This window comes from Coregonus clupeaformis, chromosome 27 (assembly GCF_020615455.1).
Source record: "Coregonus clupeaformis isolate EN_2021a chromosome 27, ASM2061545v1, whole genome shotgun sequence".
NCBI classification, from domain to species: Eukaryota; Metazoa; Chordata; class Actinopteri; order Salmoniformes; family Salmonidae; genus Coregonus; species Coregonus clupeaformis.
Window position 1 is genome coordinate 7892054 of NC_059218.1, and position 24708 is coordinate 7916761.

Below are 24708 nucleotides of genomic sequence, written 5' to 3' on the forward strand. Positions count from 1 at the left end.
ACAGGTGGACTCCAATCAAGTTGTAGAAACATCTCAAGAAAGATCAATGGAAACAGGATGCACCTGAGCTAAATTTCGAGTGTCATAGCAAAGGGTCTGAATACTTATGTAAATAAGGTATTTATGTTTATTTTTAATAATGGAGTATTATGTGTAGATTGATAATTTAATCCATTTTAGAATAAGGCTGTAACATAACAAAATCTGGAAAAGGTCAAGGGGTCTGAATACCTTCCGAATGCACTGTATATCAAATAGCTAAATGACCATATGATCACTGTGGGGTGCTCCTAATGTTTGGTATACTCAGTGTTGTGTATGTTAACACGCCTTGGTGTGTGTGCTCCTAGGGGCTGACTATGGTCAGATTTCAGAGGAGACGTGGCAGTATCTCCTCAGTATCTATGGTGGAGGGCCTGAGATTGCAGTGAGACAGACAGTGCCGGCCCCGGCCCCCGACACAGACAGCCTGCATGGAGAGAGGAAGATAGAGGCAGAGACCAGGGCACTCTGAGAAATGGTGAGTCACAGCACACAAACACGTTGTTTTACAAACACACACACACACACACACACACACACACACACACACACACACACACACACACACACACACACACACACACACACAGATAATGTAAAATAGGAATTATGTTTTTAGACATTTTTACAAATTAATAAATACAATTATAAAGCTGAAATGTCTTGAGTCAATAAGTGTTCAACCTCTTTATGGCAAGCCTAAATAAGTTCAGGAGTAGAAATGTGCTTAACAAGTCATAATAAGTTGAATGGACTCACTGTGTGCAGTAATAGTATTTAATATGATTTTTGAATGACTACCTCATCTCTGTACCCCACACATACAATTATCTGTAAGGTCCCTCAGTCGAGCAGTGAATTTCAAACACCGATTCAACCACAAAGACCATGGAGGTTTTCCAGTGCCTCGCAAAGAAGGACACCTAATGGTAGTAAATAAATAAAAAAGCAGACATTGAATATCCCTTTGAGCATGGTGAAGTTATTAATTACACTTTGTCATTATGGGGTATTGTGTGTAGATGGGTGAGAAAAAAAGGTATTTCATCCATTTTGAATTCAGGCAGTAACAACAAAATGTGGAATAAGTCAAGGGGTATGAATACTTTCTGAAGGCATTGTACATATAAGCACCCAAATATTATTGCTTCCCATTGACGGTTTCCTGCACACATGCACCTAATACACACTATATACACTACCGTTCAAACAAATAACTTTCTTCTCAAACTCGTCAGTCTATTCTTGTTCTGAGAAATGAAGGCTATTCTATGCGAGAAATTGTGAAGAAACTGAAGATCTCGTACCATGCTGTGTACTACTCCCTTCACAGATCCGCGCAAACTGGCTCTAACCAGAATAGAAAGAGGAGTGGGAGGCCTCGGTGCACAACTGAGCAAGAGGACAAATACATTAGTGTCTAGTTTGAGAAACTGGCACCTCACAGGCCCTCAACTGTCAGCTTCATTTAAATAGTACTCGCAAAACACCAGTCTCAATGTCAACAGTGAAGAGGCGACTCCGGGATGCTGACCTTCTAGGCAGAGTTGCAAAGAAAAAGCCATATCTCAGACTGCCCATCTTAATCTTTTCTTTTTATTGGCCAGTCTGAGATATGGCTTTTTCTTTGCAACTCTGCCTACAAGGTCAGCATCCCAGAGTCGCCTCTTCACTGTTGACGTTGAGACTGGTGTTTTTTGCGGGTACTCTTTAATGAAGCCATATGTGTTATTTCGTAGTTTTAATGTCTTCACTATTATTCTACAATGTAGAAAATGGTAAAAAATAAAGAAAAACCCTGGAATAAGTAGGTGTGTCCAAACGTTTGACTGGTACTGTATATCTCAGTGTATTCAGACCCCTTCCCTTTTTCCACATTTTGTTACTTTACAGCCTTATTCTAAAATAGGTGAGGATTTGTTTTATTTAATCCATCTACACACAATCCCCATAAAGACAGTGAAAACTGTTTTTTTTAGAAATGTTTGCAAATTTATAACAAATATAAAACAGAAATAACTTATTTCCATAAGTATTCAGACCCTTTGCTATGAGACTTGAAATTGAGTTCAGGTGCATCCTTTTTCCATTGATCAACCTTGAGATGTTTCTACAACTTGATTGGAGTCCACCTGTGGTAAATTCAATTGATTGGACATGGATTGGAAAGGCAAACACCTGTCTATAAAAGGTCCCACAGTTGACAGTGCATGTCAGAGCAAAAATCCAGCCATGAGGTCGAAGGAATTGTCCGTAGAGCTCCGAGACAGGATTGTGTCGAGGCACAGATCTAGGGAAGGGTACCAAAAAATGTCTGCATCATTGAAGGTCCTCAAGAACACAGTGGCCTCCATCATTCTTAAATGGAAGAAGTTTGGAACCACCAAGACTCTTCCTAGAGCTGAATGCCCGGCCAAACTGAGCAATCGGGGGAGAAGGGCCTTGGTCAGGGAGGTGACCAAGAACCCGATGGTCACTCTGACAGAGCTCCAGAATTCCTCTGTGGAGATGGGAGAACCTTCAAGAAGGACAACCATCTCTGCAGCACTCCACCAATCAGGCCTTATTGGTAGAGTGGCAAGACGGAAGCCACTCCTCAGTAAAAGGCACATGACATCCAGCTTGGAGTTTGCCAAAAGGCACCTAAAGGACTCTCAGACCATGAGAAACAAGATTCTCTGGTCTGATGAAACCAAGATTGAACTCTTTGTCCTGAATTCCAAGCGTCATGTCTGAAGGAAACCTGGCACCATCGCTACAGTGAAGCTTGGTGGTGGCAGCATCATGCTGAGGGAATGTTTTTCAGCGGCAGGGACTAGTAGACTAGTCAGGATCGAGGAAAAGATGAACGGAGCAAAGTACAGAGAGATCCTTGATGAAAACCTGCTCAGGACCTCAGACTAGGTAGAAGGTTCACCTTCCAACCGGTAAACGACCCTAAGCCACACAGCCAAGACAACGCAGGAGTGGCTTTGGGACATGTCTCTGAATGTCTTTGAGTGGCCCAGCCAGATCCCGGACTTGAACCCGATCTAACTTCTCTGGAGAGACCTGAAAATATCTGTGCAGCGACGCTCCCCATCCAACCTAACAGAGCTTGAGAGGATATGCAAAGAATGGGAGAAACTTCCCAAATACAGGTGTGCCAAGCTTGCAGCGTCATACCCAAGAAGACTCAAGGCTGTAATCGCTGCCAAAGATGCTTCAACAAAGTACTGAGTAAAGGGTCTGAATACTTACGTAAATGTGATATTTCTGTTTGTTTTTTTGTCAAATTCTAATAACCTGTTTTTGCTTTGTCATTATGGGGTATTTTGTGTAGGAAAAAAAACGATTTAATCAATTTTAGAATAAGGCTGTAACGTAACAAAATGTGGAACAGGTCAAGCGGTCTGAATACTTTCCAAATGCACTGTATATACATACCCACACCACTCAGGTCTAAGGAGGAGGTAGCATAAACATGACCATCTTTCCCAAACACTTCAGTACTAGACCTCTTGGCTCCTTTAACTGTCTGGGACCGTTACAATCCACTCACTTTGTTCTCACGTAGCCCAGGTCGTTCTCATGAGTAATTACATTCCTCCATTGCGGGATAGGGTGTGTGTGAGGTGTGCATACATGTGAAAGGAATACACTTGATGTAGTTAATAAACATCTTGTAATTCTCCCGAGTGGCGCAGTGGTCTAAGGCACTGCATCGCAGTGCTAGCTGTGCCACTAGAGATCCTGGTTCGATTCCAGGCTCTGTCGTAGCCGGCCGTGACCGGGAGACCCATGGGGCGGCGCACAATTGGCGCAGCGTCGTCCAGGGTAGGGGAGGGAATGGCCGGCAGGGATGTAGCTCAGTTGGTAGAGCATGGCGTTTGCAATGCCAGGGTTGTGGGTTCGATTCCCACGGGGGGCCAGTATGAAAAATACAAAAATAATGTATGCACTCACTAACTGTAAGTCGCTCTGGATAAGAGCGTCTGCTAAATGACTAAAATGTAAATGTTAAAAAATGTGTTTGCACAACCTGAGATTCCAGTTACTGTAACTAGATTGCGCATAATTTCCCTGAATACGGAGGGCAATTGGTCTTCCACATTAAAACATCAAACTCTAGGCAATTCTACCAAAAAATACTTAACCAGAATACACAAAAGTCAAGACCATTTCCATTTGCCCTTGATGTGTTTTCCTCTTTTATAAGTTTTTTTTTTTTTTTTCTTCCCTTCTAGGTCGTCTGTGTTTGACTCCCCTTTACACTAGCCCTCACTGGAGCTGAGGGGTTTGATTTGCACCTGGGTGAAGAGAAGCCTTGTCGTGAACACTTTGTAAAACGTAGCAACGCGCCTCATTCTATTACCTGTGCAGGAAGACATAGTGGTCAATTATCATCATATCGTAGTAGAAAAGGTCTTATTTATTGAACAAACTCTTAATAAGATGTTTAAGTAAGAAAATATACATTGCGTGACGCCATGTCTTCGAAGCTATTTTGGTAGTTGCAGTAGGTTGGTGACTTCAAAATCTAAATAGCTGCTGTACTACTGTAGTAACGGTGTCCTGCAATCAGACGAGAGGCGGAGGGAGGGAATGGCATCCGGTGCCGAGGGCCGTGACATCATCAGTGTGAATTGCTGCTCGACGAATTGGGTGAACTTTTACATTCATCTTTTTTGCTGCAGGCCCCTAACAGCAAACATTCAATGACGATACGTCTGCCACTCAAACGTTTTGATTTGATTTTAGCGAGACATTGGAAGAGGATGGATGTAAAAAAAGAAAAGGTTGTTCAGAGCGTGTTTTGAACGTTGCGATGTTGTTGCAGTGTTCCACTCCCTTTCTGAGGAGGACTGCAAAGTTTTCGGATTGTCGTGACTCGTGGTGTCTCATCGCATTGTAGATTTATTTATTTAAGTCATACAGATCGAGGCTTATTCCATCAATACCCCCTAGTGGTGTACATTTACAGACAGTATGAACAAGCAGATTAGGTGATTATCTCTCTCCGTTCCTTAGTGTAGGAGACTAGACTGGTCCCAGATCTATTTGTGATGTCTTACCAACTCTATGGTCTAGTTGGCAAGACGGCACAAACAGTTCTGGAACCAGGCTAGTAGGAGACAGCAGCAGATCTACAGGGGAGGAGGGAACCCTCCGGTGCATGCAGCCCCAGGTTAGGACAGGATATCAGGCTAGGAGGGGAGGAAAGAGAGGGGGGAGATCCAGTGTGCATGTAAATACTGCACGCTAAAACAGGTTCAAACTTGTTTTTGTTTTGTTTTTGGGAGGTAGGACGATGTTGTTATGTACTTTGAAAAGAGATGATGCAAGCGGTGATGTCATTATGAGCTTTCCCTGAGTATGCCAACTAGCCATTTAATGGTTAAAAGACATGCGTTCAAGTGTGTGTATGGCTACTGTAGCAATGCTATGTAATGGATGCTGTCTAGTCGGTCCAAACAATGTTTGAACCTAAAAGTATAGGTTTGAGAAATTTCTGAGGGATTCTGTGCTGCCGTGCTTGTAAGTGGTATGTCAGTGTCCAAAGAGTAATTACGTAATTTTTTAAAAAGAGAACGTAATTTTGTCCCCTTTAAAATATATTGGTTTTTTTTTGTATTCTTGTATTTTTGTCAATTCTGTACAGAGGTGAAACCTCCAAGAGTGTCTATATTTGTTTTTGTGGAGAAGTGCAATGAAACATTTCTGGCTGTCTATCTGTGCTCAGACACCTTAGAATAGTTAATATTATTATTATTGTTATTATTATTAAAGTCTGCAGATGGGTTGCTAAAGCGTTGTAACTTAGTTATGACAGTGGACTACAGTGACGATCCTTGTGCTGCAGTATTATTCCAAAGTCTTTAAAACGCTCCGTGATACTTGTCTTAATTCACCTCACTTCAGAATTCCTGGTTTGTGTGTCTTGGGTTGTGTACACACACACACACACACACACTCACTCGCGTGTAAGAGATTATTTTCACTGGTTGATGATTTAACATAAAGACATTGCTGTGGTGGAATTGATTGCATAGATAATGACTCGGAATGAATCAACTTGTTTTTCAATGACGATAGTGTCTGTCATGGTCACAGTAATGATGAACTATTGATGCTGTTCGTCTTCAGTGGTTCATCCAAACTCAGATGAGTGTCTGTAAAACTGATGTAATTATGAATGATTATATGATTAAAAGACTGTTCTTTCATTTGCCTGTGTATTTTGTTGTGTGATCATATTTTCACACATACAGTGGGGGAAAAAAAGTATTTAGTCAGCCACCAATTGTGCAAGTTCTCCCACTTAAAAAGATGAGAGAGGCCTGTAATTTTCACCATAGGTACACGTCAACTATGACAGACAAAATGAGGAAAAAAATTCCAGAAAATCACATTGTAGGATTTTTAATGAATTTATTTGCAAATTATGGTGGAAAATAAGTATTTGGTCAATAACAAAAGTTTCTCAATACTTTGTTATATACCCTTTGTTGGCAATGACACAGGTCAAACGTTTTCTGTAAGTCTTCACAAGGTTTTCACACACTTGCTGGTATTTTGGCCCATTCCTCCATGCAGATCTCCTCTAGAGCAGTGATGTTTTGGGGGCTGTCGCTGGGCAACACAGACTTTCAACTCCCTCCAAAGATTTTCTATGGGGTTGAGATCTGGAGACTGGCTAGGCCACTCCAGGACCTTGAAATGCTTCTTACGAAGCCACTCCTTCGTTGCCCGGGCGGTGTGTTTGGGATCATTGTCATGCTGAAAGACCCAGCCACTTTTCATCTTCAATGCCCTTGCTGATGGAAGGAGGTTTTCACTCAAAATCTCACGATACATGGCCCCATTCATTCTTTCCTTTACACGGATCAGTCGTCCTGGTCCCTTTGCAGAAAAACAGCCCCAAAGCATGATGTTTCCACCCCCATGCTTAACAGTAGGTATGGTCTTCTTTGGATGCAACTCAGCATTCTTTGTCCTCCAAACACGACGAGTTGAGTTTTTACCTTAAAGTTCTATTTTGGTTTCATCTGACCATATGACATTCTCCCAATCCTCTTCTGGATCATCCAAATGCACTCTAGCAAACTTCAGACGGGCCTGGACATGTACTGGCTTAAGCAGGGGGACACGTCTGGCACTGCAGGATTTGAGTCCCTGGCGGCGTAGTGTGTTACTGATGGTAGGCTTTGTTACTTTGGTCCCAGCTCTCTGTAGGTCATTCACTAGGTCCCCCCGTGTGGTTCTGGGATTTTTGCTCACCGTTCTTGTGATCATTTTGACCCCACGGGGTGAGATCTTGCGTGGAGCCCCAGATCGAGGGAGATTATCAGTGGTCTTGTATGTCTTCCATTTCCTAATAATTGCTCCCACAGTTGATTTCTTCAAACCAAGCTGCTTACCTATTGCAGATTCAGTCTTCCCAGCCTGCTGCATGTCTACAATTTTGTTTCTGGTGTCCTTTGACAGCTCTTTGGTCTTGGCCATAGTGGAGTTTGGAGTGTGACTGTTTGAGGTTGTGGACAGGTGTCTTTTATACTGATAACAAGTTCAAACAGGTGCCATTAATACAGGTAACGAGTGGAGGACAGAGGAGCCTCTTAAGGAAGAAGTTACAGGTCTGTGAGAGCCAGAAATCTTGCTTGTTTGTAGGTGACCAAATACTTATTTTCCACCATAATTTGCAAATAAATTCATTAAAAATCCTACAATTTGATTTTCAGGATTTTTTTCTTCTCAATTTGTCTGTCATAGTTGACGTGTACCTATGATGAAAATTACAGGCCTCTCTCATCTTTTTAAGTGGGAGAACTTGCACAATTGGTGGCTGACTAAATACTTTTTTCCCCCACTGTAGCTGCAGTACAGTTCTGAATTAGAACCAGGAGATGTGTTTGTACTGGCAAGGGCTTGGCAAAAAATATATACAAATATTCCAGAGGTCTTGCTGGCATCTAATTTAATAAATTGTCTCATTCTGAACCATGACACAACAATATGATAAATATCTCTCATTTTGAAATATTGTTGACATCTTATCTATCCCACTGCCACGCCCCAGAGTATACACTGATTAGTGGTTTAATATCTGGTTATAATGATTATGCTCACAGACTATGCCATCTTTCCAGATACTTATAATAATGGAAGAGAATGTTATGATTTATAATCTTAGTATTAAAATATCATTTTTAATGTCGGAATGATGGCCAGATCAATAGGTAATCTGGAAGACCAGACATTTCCCATTGATTAAGCTTTTAGGGGCACTTAGAGCCACGGATCCCCTATACTGCATGCTGGGTAAAATAATCTAATTGGACTCTCCCTTGGTGCTTTGGTGACCTTTTTATTGCGTGTGCGAGTGCCTGCACATGTTCGCGCACGTGTGTTTTGTGCGTGTGTGTGTGTTAGCGCGCATGTATGTTTTGTGAAACTTGTGTGTGTGTGAGAGAGAGACAGAACAGTGGCGTCTCACTGTGTGAGACTATGATGTCATAGTCTCAAATCCCCTATGCCTGGCTCTGGCTGTATCATGCTGATTCAGACAGAGGCAGACAGAGTGAGGACCAAGGAGAGAAGGTTAGGAGAGAAAAGAACAGGAGGAGAGAGGATAGAAGAGCACACTGATCATCCTTTGCAGACAGGAGCAGTGAAACCACATACAAGGTAAGTGGGAGAGGTAACGTATACCTTTCTCATTCTCTCTTTGACCCACCCAAATGCGACTGCTGCTGGATCGCTCCACTGTTTCAAAACATTTGCATGTGTGCCTCTGACTGCAGCCTCAGACTACTGCGTGTGTGTGACTGTCTGTCTACCCCAGCTGTCTGAGGGTAAAGACTGATATGTTCCTGTACAGATGGTGTTTGGGCACAACAATCAGGGTGTTCTGTGCATCTGACTGCGGAGGTGCACATTTTGTACAAACTGTGTTTATCATAGATGTTACTTCATTTTCTGACACAGTAAAGGGTAGAGTTTCAGCTCTTACAGACATTGAATGACTCAGGAGAAACCAAACCTCATGACATGAATGAGTGATGATAGTGAAATAGCTGCTGTAGAATGACTTTAAGCCTTTGGCTGTGATAGAGCTAAATGAGATCATGGAGGAGCTGTACTAATGACAGGGATGCTGTGCAGGCTACTGTAGCAGTAGCTTTGATGGGACCGGGGTGGGGCTGTCCCATCCCTCTCGCCCCAGCGACTGACATCGTTGGCTCATTTGGATGTAATGGCTCTTTGTATGCAAACGAGTTTCCTTTGCATGATGCACACAGGCTGATCATGATGTGACGATAGACAGAAGGTGACAGTCTGCTGACAGTAGACATCATAATGCTCTTATCTGGTTAAATTGACTGGTATAATTATTAGTCATTACAAAGATTACATGGAAATATAATAATACACACAAGGTAGGATGTCCTGTAACTGATGGCTTTAGGCCGGGTCATGTATATTTCAGGGTACTGTTCATAATTAATGGATGTCATATCCACCATTATAACTATATCTATATCAACATATTGGATGGTGAAAATAAGGATGGCTACTGATTATTTAATGAATTAGCTCAATTTTGTTTTTATAAAGTGGTAAAGTAGTAAAAGCAACACATTTCACCTCATATACAACGCATTCGGAAAGTTTTCAGACCCCTTGACTTTTTCCACATTTTGTCACGTTACAGCCTTATTCTAAAATTGATTAAATTGTTGTTTTTTCTTCCATCTACACACAATACCCCATAATGACAAAGCAAAAAGATTGTTTTAGCATTTTTACACATTTTATAAAAATAAAAAAACGGAAATATCACATTTACGTAAGTATTCAGACCTTTTACTCAGTACTTTGTTGAAGCACCTTTGGCAGCCTTTGGCAGCCTCGAGTCTTCTTGGGTATGACACTACAAGCTTGGTACATCTGTATTTGGGGAGTTTCCACCATTCTTTTCTGCAGATCCTCTCAAGCTCTGTCAGGTTGGATGGAGAGCGTCGCTGCACAGCTATTTTCAGGTCTCTCCAGAGATGCTCGATCGGGTTCAAATCCGGGCTCTGGCTGGGCCACTTGAGGACATTCAGAGACTTACCCCAAAGCCAGTCCTGCGTTGTCTTGGCTGTGTGCTTAGGGTCGTTGTCCTGTTTGAAGGTGAACCTTCGCCCCAGTCTGAGGTCCTGAGCACTCTGGAGCAGGTTTTCATCAAGGATCTCTCTGTACTTGGCTCCGTTCATCTTTTCCTCGATCCTGACTAGTCTCCCAGTCCCTGCTGCTGAAAAACATCCCCACAGCATGATGCTGCCACCACCATGTTTCACCGTAGGGATGGTGCCAGGTTTCCTCCAGACGTAATGCTTGGCATTCAAGCCAAAGAGTTCAATCTTGGTTTCATCAGACCAGAGAATTTTGTTGCTCATGGTCAGAGTCCTTTAGGTGCCTTTTGGCTAACTCCAAGCGGGCTGTCATGTGCCTTTTACTGAGGAGTGGCTTCCGTCTGGCCACTCTATCATAAAGACCTGATTGGTGGAGTGCTGTAGAGATGGTTGTCCTTCTGTAAGGTTATCCCATATCCACAGAGGAACTCTGGAGCTCTGACAGAGTGACCATTGGGTTCTTGGTAACGTCCCTGACCAAGGCCCTTCTCCCCTGATTGCTCAGTTTGGCCGGGCGGCCAACTCTAGGAAGTCTTGGTGGTTCCAAACTTCTTCCATTTAGGAATGACGGAGACCACTGTGTTCTTGGGGACCTTCAATGCTGCAGACATTTTTTGGTAACCTTCCCCAGATCTGTGCCTCGACACAATCCTGTCTCGGAGCTTTACGGACAATTCTTTCGACCTCATGGCTTGGTTTTTGCTCTGACATGCACTATCAACTGTGGGACCTTATATAGACAGGTGTGTGCCTTTCCAAATCATGTCCAATCAATTAAATTTACCACAGATGGACTCCAATCAAGTTGTAGAAACATCTCAAGAAAGATCAAGGGAAATAGGATGCACCAATTTCGAGTGTCATAGCAAAGGGTCTGAATACTTATGTAAATAAGGTATTTCAGAATTTTTTTTTTATACATTTGCAAAATTTCTAAAAACCTGTTTTCGCTTTGTCATTAATGATGAGGAAACATTTTTATTTAATCAATTTTAGAATAAGGCTGTAACGTAACAGAATGTGGAAAAAGTCAAGGGGTCTGAATACTTTCCGAATGCACTGTTACTAAAACAACAAGAAATACACTATATATAAAAAAGTAGGTGGACACCAGTTCAAATGAGTGGATTTGGCTATTTCAGCCACACCCATTGCTGACAGGTGTATAAAATCGAGCACACAGCTATGCAATCTCTATAGACAAACATTGGCAGTAGAATGGCCTTACTGAGGAGCTTACAAGCAGCCGCACACAAGCCTAAAATCACCATGCGCAATGCCAAGCGTCGGCGTGGCGTGGTGTAAAGCTTGCCGTCCATTGGACTCTGGAGCAGTGGAAACGCATTTTCTGTGATGAATCATGCTTCACCATCTGGGAGTCCAACGGACTTGCTACCTGCCCAAATGCATAGTGCCAACTGTACATTTTGGTCTGGGGCTGTTTTTCATAGTTCGGGCTAGGCCCCTTAGTTCCAGTGAAGGAAAATCATAGCGCTACAGCATATAATGACATTCTAGACGATTCTGTGCTTCCAACTTTGTGGCAACAGTTTGGGGAAGGCCCTTTCCTGTTTCAGAAATGACAATGCCCCCGTGCACGAAGCGAGGTCCATACAGAAATGGTTTGTTGAGATCGGTATGGAAGAACTTGGCTGGCCTGCACAGAGCCCTGATCTCAACCCCATCGAACACCTTTGGGATGAATTGGAATGCCGACTGCGAGCCAGGCCTAATCGGCCAACATCAGTGCCCGACCTCACTAAGGCCCCCTCCACTCACAAGGACTGTGTGCTCTCGTTGTTCTTGGCCGACGTGAGTAAGCAATTTAAGCGTGTTAACCCTCGCAAGGCTGCCGGCCCAGATGGCATCCCAAGCCGCATCCTCAGAGCATGTGCAGACCAGCTGGCTGGAGTGTTTACGGACATATTACATTTCTCCATGTCCCAGTCTGTTGTCCCCACTTGCTTCAAGATGTCCACCATTGTTCCTGTACTCAAGAATGCAAAGGTAACTGAACTAAATTATGTCATAATGAAGTGCTTTGAGAGGCTGGTTAAGGACCTTATCACCTCCACCTTATCTGACAACCTACACCAACTACAATTTGCATACCGCCCCAACAGATCCACGGATGACACAATCACCATTGCTCTGCACACTGACCTATCCCACCTGGACAAGATAAATACCTATGTAAGAAATGCTGTTCTTTGACTACAGCTCAGCCTTCAACACCATAGTACCCACCAAGCTCATCAGTAAGCTCAGAGCCCTTGATCTGAACCCCTCCCTGTGCAACTGTGTCCTGGACTTCCTGACAGGCTGACCCCAAGTGGTGAAGGTAGGCAACAACACCTCCGCCACGCATTTCATCAACACTGTACAGGGAGGAGGTGACAGCCCTGGTGGAGTGATGCCAGGAAAATAACCTCTCCCTCAACGTCAACAAAATGAAGGAGCTGATCGTGGACTACAGGAGACAGCAGAGAGCGCACGCCCCCATCCACATCGACAGTGGAGAGGGTAAAAAGCTTCAAGTTCCTAGGCGTGCACATCACTGACGACCTGAAATGGTCGCTTCACACAGACAGTCTGGTGAAGAAGGCCCCTAAGACCCTCACAAACTTCTACAGATGCACCATTGAGAGCATCCTGTCGGGCTGTATTACCGCCTGGTACTGCAATTGCACTGTCTGCAACTGCAGGGCTCTCCAGAGGGTGGTGCATTCAGCCCAACACATCATCGGGGGCACACTGCCTACCCTCCAGGACATCTACAGCACCCGGAGTCACAGGAAGGACCTCAACCACGCTAGTCACGGTCTATTAACCCCGCTACCATCTATACTGAACAAAAATATAAACGCTACATGTAAAGTGTTGGTCCCATGTTTCATGAGCTGAAATAAAAGATCCCAGAAATGTTCCATATGATAAAAAAGCTTATTTCTCTCAAATGTGCACACATTTGTTTACATCCCTGTTAGTGAGCATTTCTCCTTTGCCAAGATAATCCATCCACCTGACAGGTGTGGCATATCAGAAAGCTGATTAAACAGCATGATCATTACACAGGTGCACCTTGTGCTGGGGACAATAAAAGGCCACTCTAAAATGTTGTCACACAACACAATGCCACAGATGTCTCAAGTTGAGGGAGCATGCAATTGGCATGCTGACTGCAGGAATGTCCACCAGAGCTGTTGCCAGATATTGAATGTTAATTTCTCTACCATAAGCCGCCTCCAATGTCGTTTTAGAGAATTTGGCAATACGTCCAACCAGCCTCACAACCGCAGACCATGTGTAACCACGCCAGCCCAGGACCTCCACATCCAGCCACCTGGACAGCTGATGAAACTGTGGGTTTGCAAAACCAAATAATTTCTACACAAACTGTCAGAAAACATCTCAGGGAAGCTCATCTGTGTGCTCATTGTCCTCACCAGGGTCTTGACCTGACTGTAGTTCGGCATCGTAACCAACTTCAGGGGGCAAATGCTCACCTTCAATGGCCACTGGCATGCTGGAGAAGTGTGCCAGTCATGGTCTGGGGCGGTGTGTCACAGCATCATCAGACTGAGCTTGTTGTCATTGCAGGCAATCTCAATGCTGTGCGTTACAGGGAAGACATCCTCCTCCCTCATGTGGTACCCTTCCTGCAGGCTCATCCTGACATGACCCTCCAGCATGACAATGCCACCAGCCATACTGCTCGTTCTGTGCGTGATTTCCTGCAAGACAGGAATGTCAGTGTTCTGCCATGGCCAGCGAAGAGCCCGGCTCTCAATCCCATTGAGCACGTCTGGGACTTGTTGGATCGGAAATATCCGGGAACTTGCAGGTGCCTTGGTGGAAGAGTGGGGTGACATCTCACAGCAAGAACTGACAAATCTGGAGGAGGAGATGCAGTGCAGTACTTAATGCAGCTGGTGGCCACACCAGATACTGACTGTTACTTTTGATTTTGACCCCCCCTTTGTTCAGGTACACATTATTCAATTTATGTTAGTCACATGTCTGTGGAACTTGTTCAGTTTATGTCTCAGTTGTTGAATCTTGTTATGTTTATACACAAATTTACACATGTTAAGTTTGCTGAAAATAAACGCAGTTGACGTTTCTTTTTTTGGTGAGTTTATTTACTGTATTCTAGTCATGGATCATCCTATATAACTACTGCTGTACACACCTTTTCTTTTCATATACTGTCCATACTGTCTATGCACACCTTTATACACTGGTATACTCAGTGTATAAAGGTGTGCATAGACAGAATGGACAGTATATAGTATATAATCCCGACACAAATCTAGGGTTGCTACCCAAGCCGGCTGGTCGTTCGTTCTATCAGTTCAGTTGCCAGAGACGCGACCCAGTCGTTCAGTCTTTTTGTTCCGTATCTATGGAAGCGACCCAGTCGTTCGTTCTAAATGTTCAATTGCAATACTGGCTGTCAACGTTCTTATCCCTTGCTTGCTAGCTAGCCAACTACGGCTAATTTACAGTCACGTCAAAAAGTGCAGCCAGAATAACAGCAGCTGCATTTGCATTTGTTTAAGCTGTTTTCTAGTGACATTTATTTGGATACATCCATAACAATGAGCTAATGAGGCGTGACTTCGCCTGGCATAGAAAATGTGCTCACTCATCAGGACACTGTTGTTCAGAGGAGCTAGCCAACAACACAGCTGCAGTAACACAATCACTTCAAACTGAAGCTGGAAAGACTGCAAACTAGCTGCACTTCGTTTAGTTTAACCTTTTTTTCAATGTACCTTTTTTTTTTTTATATACAGTGAGGGAAAAAATATTTGATCCCCTGCTGATTTTGTACGTTTGCCTACTGACAAAGAAATGATCAGTCTATAATTTTAATGGTAGGTTTATTTGAACAGTGAGAGACAGAATAACAACAACAAAATCCAGAAAAACGCATGTCAGAAATGTTATTAACTGATTTGCATTTTAATGAGGGAAATAAGTATTTGACCCCTCTGCAAAACATGACTTAGTACTTGGTGGCAAAACCCTTGTTGGCAATCACAGAGGTCAGACGTTTCTTGTAGTTGGCCACCAGGTTTGCACACATCTCAGGAGGGATTTTGTCCCACTCTTTGCAGATCTTCTCCAAGTCATTAAGGTTTCGAGGCTGACATTTGGCAACTCGAACCTTCAGCTTCCTCCACATATTTTCTATGGGATTAAGGTCTGGAGACTGGCTAGGCCACTCCAGGACCTTAATGTGCTTCTTCTTGAGCCACTCCTTTGTTGCCTTGGCCGTGTGTTTTGGGTCATGCATTTTCAATGCCCTGGCTGAGGGAAGGAGGTTCTCACCCAAGATTTGACGGTACATGGCTCCATCCATCTTCCCTTTGATGTGGTGAAGTTCTCCTGTCCCCTTAGCAGAAAAACACCCCCAAAGCATAATGTTTCCACCTCCATGTTTGACGGTGGGGATGGTGTTGGGGTCATAGGCAGCATTCCTCCTCCTCCAAACACGGCGAGTTGAGTTGATGCCAAAGAGCTCCATTTTGGTCTCATCTGACCACAACACTTTCACCCAGTTCTCCTCTGAATCATTCAGATGTTCATTGGCAAACTTCAGACGGGCCTGTATATGTGCTTTCTTGAGCAGGGGGACCTTGCGGGCGCTGCAGGATTTCAGTCCTTCACGGCGTAGTGTGTTACCAATTGTTTTCTTGGTGACTATGGTCCCAGCTGCCTTGAGATCATTGACAAGATCCTCCCGTGTAGTTCTGGGCTGATTCCTCACCGTTCTCATAATCATTGCAACTCCACGAGGTGAGATCTTGCATGGAGCCCCAGACCGAGGGAGATTGACAGTTCTTTTGTGTTTCTTCCATTTGCGAATAATCGCACCAACTGTTGTCACCTTCTCACCAAGCTGCTTGGCGATGGTCTTGTAGCCCATTCCAGCCTTGTGTAGGTCTACAATCTTGTCCCTGACATCCTTGGAGAGCTCTTTGGTCTTGGCCATGGTGGAGAGTTTGGAATCTGACTGATTGATTGCTTCTGTGGACAGATGTATTTTATACAAGTAACAAACTGAGATTAGGAGCACTCCCTTTAAGTGTGTGCTCCTAATCTCAGCTCGTTACCTGTATAAAAGACACCTGGGAGCCAGAAATCTTTCTGATTGAGAGGGGGTCAAATACTTATTTCCCTCATTAAAATGCAAATCAATTTATAACATTTTTGACATGCGTTTTTCTGGATTTATTTGTTGTTATTCTATCTCTCACTGTTCAAATAAACCTACCATTAAAATTATAGACTGATCATTTCTTTGTCAGTGGGCAAACGTACAAAATCAGCAGGAGATCAAATACTTTTTTCCCTCACTGTATCCATAAAAATGATGCCAGCTGATTCATGACTGCCTAAGAATGCCTGCCAGCCTGTCTGTCTCATCCCGACTGCCGACACGTTCATTAGTATGGGACAAAAGGAGATCGAATTTTAATACTGAAACAATGTTGTATATGTCAGAGAGACAGACAGCAAGGTTTATACAATTCTCCGCTGTTGAAAACTAAATGTTAGTCTACAAGAAATGTGAGATAATTTCTAAATGTTTTTTATAGTGGAGACCAAGTTTATAAGTTGCCTGGCTGGGCTGATGAGACAGTGGATTGCGCAGTCAGATGGAACAGAGTAAATAGGCATTTTAATGTCATAGATTTTGCCGGTGGTAACTTGTGGAATAGACACCGGCTGGAATATGATTTTAACCAATCAGCATTCAGGATTAGACCCACCCGTTGTATAAACAGTATATATATATATATATTCCGGACTCTGACATTGCTCGTTCTGATATTTCTTAATTTCTTTCTTTTGACTTCTGCGATTATGTGCGTATTGTTTTGTATTGTTTTCTAGGTATTATTACCGCAATGTTGGAGCTAGAAACAAAAGCATTTCGCCGCACCTGTGATAACATCTGCAAATCTGTGTACACGACCAATAAACTTTTGATTTGATTTGATTTGCCACAGCGAGCAGACTGAATTTGGCTAGCTTCAAGGGACACGCCCAAACGTGCAGAGCTTACCCCAGGCTTACCCACACAACATGTTTAGGCAATACGCATGTGCAAAATATGAAATAGGCTCAATGCAACAAATGAAGCTAGGCAAAGCAGCGAGGCCTATGCTGACCCTGTCCATTAACAGTCACTGGAGTAAGGAATAGCCGCTCGCATCAGTGGTTTGAATGGATGGAAAGGATGGAAAGGAAGCCGTGAAAACACTAGCGTTTTTCCTGAGGTTTTGATGCAGTTTTAGCACATTTTGAGCATAACAATTTACATTTACATTTACATCATTTAGCAGACGCTCTTATCCAGAGCGACTTACAAATTGGTGCATTCACCTTATAGCCAGTGGGATAACCACTTTACAATTATTATTATTTAATTTTTTTGTGGGGTGGGGTAAGTGGGGGGTAGAAGGATTACTTTGTCCTATCCCAGGTATTCCTTAAAGAGGTGGGGTTTCAAGTGTCTCCGGAAGGTGGTGAGTGACTCCGCTGTCCTGGTGTCGTGAGGGACCTTGTTCCACCATTGGGGTGCCAGAGCAGCGAACAGTTTTGACTGGGCTGAGCGGGAACTGTGCTTCCGCAGAGGTAGGGAGGCCAGCAGGCCAGAGGTGGATGAAAGCAATGCCCTCGTTTGGGTGTAGGGACTGATCAGAGCCTGAAGGTACGGAGGTGCCGTTCCCCTCACAGCTCCGTAGGCTAGCACCATGGTCTTGTAGCAGATGCGAGCTTCAACTGGAAGCCAGTGGAGTGTGCGGAGGAGCGGGGTGACGTGAGAGAACTCGGGAAGGTTGAACACCAGACGGGCTGCGGCATTCTGGATGAGTTGTAGGGGTTTAATGGCACAGGCAGGGAGCCCAGCCAACAGCGAGTTGCAGTAATCCAGACGGGAGATGACAAGTGCCTGGATTAGGACCTGTGCCGCTTCCTGTGTAAGGCAGGGTCGTACTCTCCGAATGTTGTAGAGCATGAACCTACAGGATCGGGTCACCGCCTTGATGTTAGCGGAGAACGACAGGGTGTTGTCCAGGGTCATGCCAAGGCTCTTCGCACTCTGGGAGGAGGACACAACGGAGTTGTCAACCGTGATGGCGAGATCATGGAACGGGCAGTCCTTCCCCGGGAGGAAGAGCAGCTCCGTCTTGCCAAGGTTCAGCTTGAGGTGGTGATCCGTCATCCACACTTATATGTCTGCCAGACACGCAGAGATGCGATTCGCCACCTGGTTGTCAGAAGGGGTAAAGGAGAAGATTAGTTGTGTGTCGTCTGCGTAGCAATAATAGGAGAGGCCATGTGAGGATATGACAGAGCCAAGTGACTTGGTGTATAGCGAGAATAGGAGAGGGCCTAGAACTGAGCCCTGGGGGACACCAGTGGTGAGAGCACGTGGTGCGGAGACAGCTTTTCGCCACGCCACTTGGTAGGAGTGACCAGTCAGGTAGGACGCAATCCAAGAGTGAGCCGCGCCGGAGATGCCCAGCTCGGAGAGGGTGGAGAGGAGGATCTGATGGTTCACAGTATCAAAGGCAGCAGACAGGTCTAGAAGGACAAGAGCAGAGGAGAGAGAGTTAGCTTTAGCAGTGCGGAAAGCCTCCGTGACACAGAGAAGAGCAGTCTCAGTTGAATGACCAGTCATGAAACCAGACTGGTTTGGATCAAGAAGGTCATTCTGAGAGAGATAGCAAGAGAGTTGGCTAAAGACAGCACGCTCAAGAGTTTTGGAGAGAAAAGAAAGAAGGGATACTGGTCTTTAGTTGTTGACATCTGAGGGATCGAGTGTTGGTTTTTTGAGAAGGGGTGCAACTCTCGCTCTCTTGAAGACGGAAGGGACATAGCCAGCGGTCAAGGATGAGTTGATGAGCGAGGTGAGGTAAGGGAGAAGGTCACCGGAGATGGTCTGGAGAAGAGAGGAGGAGATAGGGTCAAGCGGGCAGGTTGCTGGGCGGCCGGCCGTCACAAGTCACAAGATTTTATCTGGAGAGAGAGGAGAGAAAGAAGTCAAAGCATAGGGTAGGGCAGTGTGAGCAGGACCAGCAGTGTCATTTGACGAGGATCGGATGTCGTCAACCTTCTTTTCAAAATGGTTGAATGGTTGACGAAGTCATCCACAGAGAGGGAGGAGGGGGGTGGGGGGGGGAGGAGGAGGAGGTTTCAGCAGGGAGGAGAAGGTGGCAAAGAGCTTCCTAGGGTTAGAGGCAGATGCTTGGAATTTAGAGTGGTAGAAAGTGGCTTTAGTAGCAGAAACAGATGAAGAAAATGTAGAGAGGAGGGAGTGAAAAGATGCCAGGTCTGCAGGGAGTCTAGTTTTCCTCCATTTCCGCTCGGCTGCCCGGAGCCCTGTTCTGTGAGCTCGCAATGAGTCATCAAGCCACGGAGCTGGAGGGGAGGACCGAGCCGGCCGGGAGGATAGGGGACATAGAGAGTCAAAGGATGCAGAAAGGGAGGAGAGGAGGGTTGAGGAGGCAGAATCAGGAGATTGGAGTGAGAAGGATTGAGCAGAGGGAAGAGATGATAGGATGGAAGAGGAGAGAGTAGCGGGAGAGAGAGAGCGAAGGTTGCGACGGCACATTACCATCTGAGTAGGGGCAGAGTGAGTAGTGTTGGAGGAGAGCGAGAGAGAAAAGGATACAAAGTAGTGGTCGGAGACATGGAGGGGAGTTGCAGTGAGATTAGTAGAAGAACAGCATCTAGTAAAGATGAGGTCAAGCATATTGCCTGCCTTGTGAGTAGGGGGGGACGGTGAGAGGGTGAGGTCAAAATAGGAGAGGAGTGGAAAGAAGGAGGCAGAGAGAAATGAGTCAAAGGTAGACGTAGGGAGGTTGAAGTCCACCAGAACTGTGAGGGGTGAGCCATCCTCAGGAAAGGAACTTATCAAGGCGTCAAGCTCATTGATAAACTCTCCAAGGGAACCTGGAGGGCGATAAATGACAAGGATGTTAAGCTTAAATGGGCTAGTGACTGTGACAGCATGGAATTCAAATGAGGAGATAGACAGATGGGTCAGGGGAAAAATAGAGAATGTCCACTTGGGAGAGATGAGGATTCCTGTGCCACCACCCCGCTGACCAGATGCTCTCGGGGTATGTGAGAACACATGGTCAGACGAGGAGAGAGCAGTAGGAGTAGCAGTGTTTTCAGTGGTAATCCATGTTTCCGTCAGCGCCAAGAAGTCGAGGGACTGGAGGGTAGCATAGGCTGAGATGAACTCTGCCTTGTTGGCAGCAGAACGGCAGTTCCAGAGGCTGCCTGAGACCTGGAACTCCACGTGGGTGGTGCGTGCAGGGACCACCAGGTTAGAGAGGCAGCAGCCACGCGGTGTGAGGCGTTTGTATAGCCTGTGCGGAGAGGAGAGAACAGGGATAGACAGCGGCATAGTTGACAGGCTACAGAAAATGGCTACAATAATGCAAAGGAGATCGGAATTAAATGAACTAAACATCTGGGAAAGGAGAGAGCGGGGCCTCCCTCACCACAACACCCAAATATAACTCTCCCAACTTCCACCTCAGAAACTATAATTGTTGTAAACTACAGCGGTTCAATGTTTTCTAGGAATAGACTAACTTAGTTTATTCAGCTAGCTAACTTGGTACAGTATTCTTCTGTGAAAAATCGTCCAGGGCACCTAGTCATAAGACGCTACAGCCAGCTAGCATGCCGGACTCCAACAACACGGTTTAGCACCAATACTCGGCCACAACAAACCACCAGTGTGTCAACACGCCAAGCAGATCATTCGTGTCCGTGTCTAACGTTGTGGGTTAGTCCCGACAGCTTGAGCGAGTCCGTCGTCAACTTATTCAGCCAGTTAGTTAGCTAGAATAGTTAGCATACTAGCTAGCCATTGCTTTCAGACAAATAAGAAACCCCTCCTTTCACGGCACGAACACACAGAGAGAGCCAAGCTAACGTTAACTAGTCACCCATGTCCCGAATTCCCTTGAACGACTCTGGCTACCAATATGTAAAAACAAAACACAAATGTAGGTTATAACTTACCCCTAGCAGCTACTGTTAGCTAGCCAAGTGCAAAGCTAGCCACTGAATTGACTCAGCCAGTTCGTGTCTGTTCGCTAGGTCGTTCCAGCTATTGTTTACTAGTAGCTATCCAGGTAGCAACAAGCTAGCTAAATTTCAAGCACAGTAGCCACTTACTACCTAACGTTAACGCTTCAGACAATGAGGTTAGAAAACAGCTGAATGGTAGGCATTATTGTATGTAATTATTGTAGGCAGCCAGCTGGCGTAATTACAGGCACTCTCAGGCGTGAAACAACTATCCACCGTTGCTAATAGTTGCCAGTAGCTACCCGCTAGCTAGTCCAGGCAGTGGGTTAGCTAGCTAGCTTCGTTCTTCACCGGGCTCAGCCGAATACAATACTAACCTACAATAATTACATACAACAACCCACGATAACTACCTACAATACCTAACTACAATCTAAATACATAGTTTGGGCTTTATCGAGTAAAGCTTAAACTATGTATAAAGCCAAGCTTACCTCCCGCCAGAGAGAGACACAACCTCACCCGACGACCTCCAACCAGACTGACCTGTCTTCTTATTTTTCCTGTAGTCCACAATCACCAGAATCATTGAGAAAATACATTAGCTAATAAAAAAGAATGACAATTTTAATAACAGCTTTTTAAATTAGATTATCACATTGCCTACCCTGACTGCACATCACTGGTATGTGTGTGTTCGACTGCAGCAGACAGCTGTATTAGATAGCCTTGTTGTGTCAGTGTGTGACTGGGAGGCCAGACTGAGAGATGACTCTCATTAACCCCTAGTTTTCCTTTTCTCCTCTCTTTCTTCTCAGGCTCGTCACTGGTATGTGTGTTCGACATCCTGAGCTACAACAGTCACTGACCTGAGGACCTCACACCGAGGACAACCCTTGCATGACCAAAGACTGACCAGGACCACGTTTGGGAAAGAAAACACTAGTCAGAGCCAGAGTAAACCATACTGCAGATTAACCATATCCTGGATTAAGGAGAGAGGGACACATTTCCAACACTTTTTCCATCACTCTCCCTCCTTTCTGGCACTAGAGAAGGACTTCACAGAACAGACTAATATCTGTTATCTAATTAAAGATTTTTACATAATTAAGAAACACTTGAGCATAAGCTATTCTGTATCTTGTCCTCGGTCTATGGGCCCTGCTCGGCTTCTCATCACAGTCCATCTTGGAACAGTTGCCTGTCCTCTCTGAATTGCACTAAGAGAAAGAGGAGTGAAAGGTATGGGAGCTCATCCATAACCCTTTGACTCCTCAACTGGCGGTGACCTCAGAGCTGCCCTAGGGGCTGGGTTCGATGTGAGGCAACTGTCTGCTGCGGTCGACATACAACCAACAGTCTGACTTCTCATTTTTTACTCCCTCCGTTTTTTCTCTTGTTGTAGCTACACCGCTTTCTCTCTCGGCCTGGGGCAAGGATTCAGATAGGAGGAGTGCTCCTGTAAACCCATTCCCGAGGGAAGACGCACACACTCGCTCACTCACTGGAGGTCTGAGTCAGACTACGCCACTGAGAGAGAGTTGTGTATGTCAGTGAGTCTGTCATGTCTGTTTGTCTGTTTCACTTACTTACCTGTCACATCTGTCCATCCGTCTGTCTGTCCGTGTGAATAAGTGTGAGTGATATCACATACGTAACTTTACCGGTGTCTGTCTCTGTCTGTCTGTGGGAATCAGTGACTTCATCTGACATAACGTGTGTGTGTCTATCAGCATCCAACATTACGAGCCAATTCCACTGTGTGTGTATCGCTCTCCATAAACCCACAATGGGCTGTGCCCTGTGCTCTCAGTTGATTGATATGTGGAGTGTGGCGGTGAGGAGAACCAGCCGCAGGGCCATGGAACTGACTGCCCTCCCCGATGCTCTCCAGGGGGGCTACCACAGAGTCACCGGCCTCCACTACATGTCCTCCTTCTCCGATGCAGAGGACTGCTGCGATGACAACAACAGTCACAACAGCACCACCGGCAGCTCCTTCACTATGGACTGGCAAGAGACAGATGACTGACACTGGGGCGGCAGGTAGCCTAGAGCAGTGTTTCCCAACTCCAGTCCTCAGGAACCCCCAACAGTACACATTTTAATTTTAGCCCCTGACAAGCACACCTGATTCAACTTGTCAACTAATCATCAAGCCCTTGATGAGTTGAATGAGGTGTTCTTGTCAGGGGCTACAATGAAAATGTGTACTGTTGGGGGTACTGGAGGACAAAAGTTGGGAAACACCGGCCTAGAGGTTAGAGAGGCGGGCCAGAACCGGAGGGTCGGCAGTTCAAATCCTGAGTCTGACGGGAAAATCTGGTCCGGACTGGCAACCTGAGGCTAATTGGCACCAATATCCTATAGATGCCATCTCCTGCCCTTGATTAATTTATGCAAAAAATGCACTGAGTACAACCCAGGGGATAACACGTTAAAGTGATTCCACTTGTTTTCAACGTGGTCCCCCGATGAAATACTCACAATACAGACAAAATAACATTAATCCCAATGCATCACATGGCATAGAATAAATAAATAAAAATAAAAGATACAGGAAAATCTAATAAAAATACAGTCAACCTATCCTAATCCCATCATTTTGTCTTCACGTCTTACATCAATAAATCTACATCTTTAGTGTGGCTTGTGAAACTACCACTTATTTATAGACTTTATCATTCTTTACAACACTACTCCTCTTACACCATTTAAGCTAGAAACGCCATTCAAACTTTCAAATGTGCAGACTGGTCTGGAATAGTGTGCTTATGTAACCAGTGTGAAATGGCTAGCTAGTTAGCGGTGCGCGCTAGTAGCGTTTCAATCTGTGACGTCATCCGCTCTGAGACCTTGAAGTAGTTGTTTCCCTTGCTCTGCAAGGACCGCAGCTTTTGTGGATGGTCTCGGGGCCAGACCTCTGCTTTCACATTTCTGATGTAGCAGAGGCATACAGTTGTCGGAAGTTTACATACACTTAGGTTGGAGTCATTAAAACTTGTTTTTCAACCACTCCACAAATTTGTTGTTCATAAACTATAGTTTTGTCAAGTCAGTTAGGGCATCTACTTTGTGCATGACACAAGTAATTTTTCCAACAATTGTTTACAGACAGATTATTTCACTTATAATTCACTGTATCACAATTCCAGTGGGTCAGAAGTTTACATACACTAAGTTGACTGTGCCTTTAAAAATGGAAAATTCCAGAAAATGATGTCTTGGCTTTAGAAGCTTCTGATAGGCTAATTGACATAATTTGAGTCAATTGGAGGTGCACCTGTGGATGTATTTCAAGGACTACCTTCAAACTCAGTGCCTTTTTGCTTGACATCATTGGAAAATCAAAAGAAATCAGCCAAGACCTCAGAAAAAAAATTGTAGACCTCCACAAGTCTGGTTCATCCTTGGGAGCAATTTCCAAACGCCTGAA

The 24708-nt window shown here is 44.8% G+C and overlaps 1 protein-coding gene across 8 annotated transcripts in view; it reads left to right on the forward strand.

Moving 5' to 3' along the window:
* Nucleotides 1-23379, forward strand: part of LOC121541441 (ubiquitin carboxyl-terminal hydrolase 20-like) — a 51328-nt gene extending 27949 nt beyond the window's left edge. For 4 of the 8 annotated variants that reach the window (XM_041850444.2, XM_045208029.1, XM_045208030.1 and 1 more), the window contains exons 24-25: nt 351-520; nt 4269-6248. In XM_041850444.2, coding sequence (XP_041706378.1) covers nt 351-514 — 164 coding nt within the window. In that variant the 3' untranslated portion in view covers nt 515-520; nt 4269-6248. Of the gene's footprint in view, nt 1-350; nt 521-880; nt 923-4268; nt 6249-22087 lie in introns of those variants that run through there. The other 4 variants (XR_006657511.1, XR_006657510.1, XM_045208027.1 and 1 more) reach the window with 4 other exon arrangements.
* The last annotated feature ends 1329 nt before the right edge of the window (nt 23380-24708 follow it).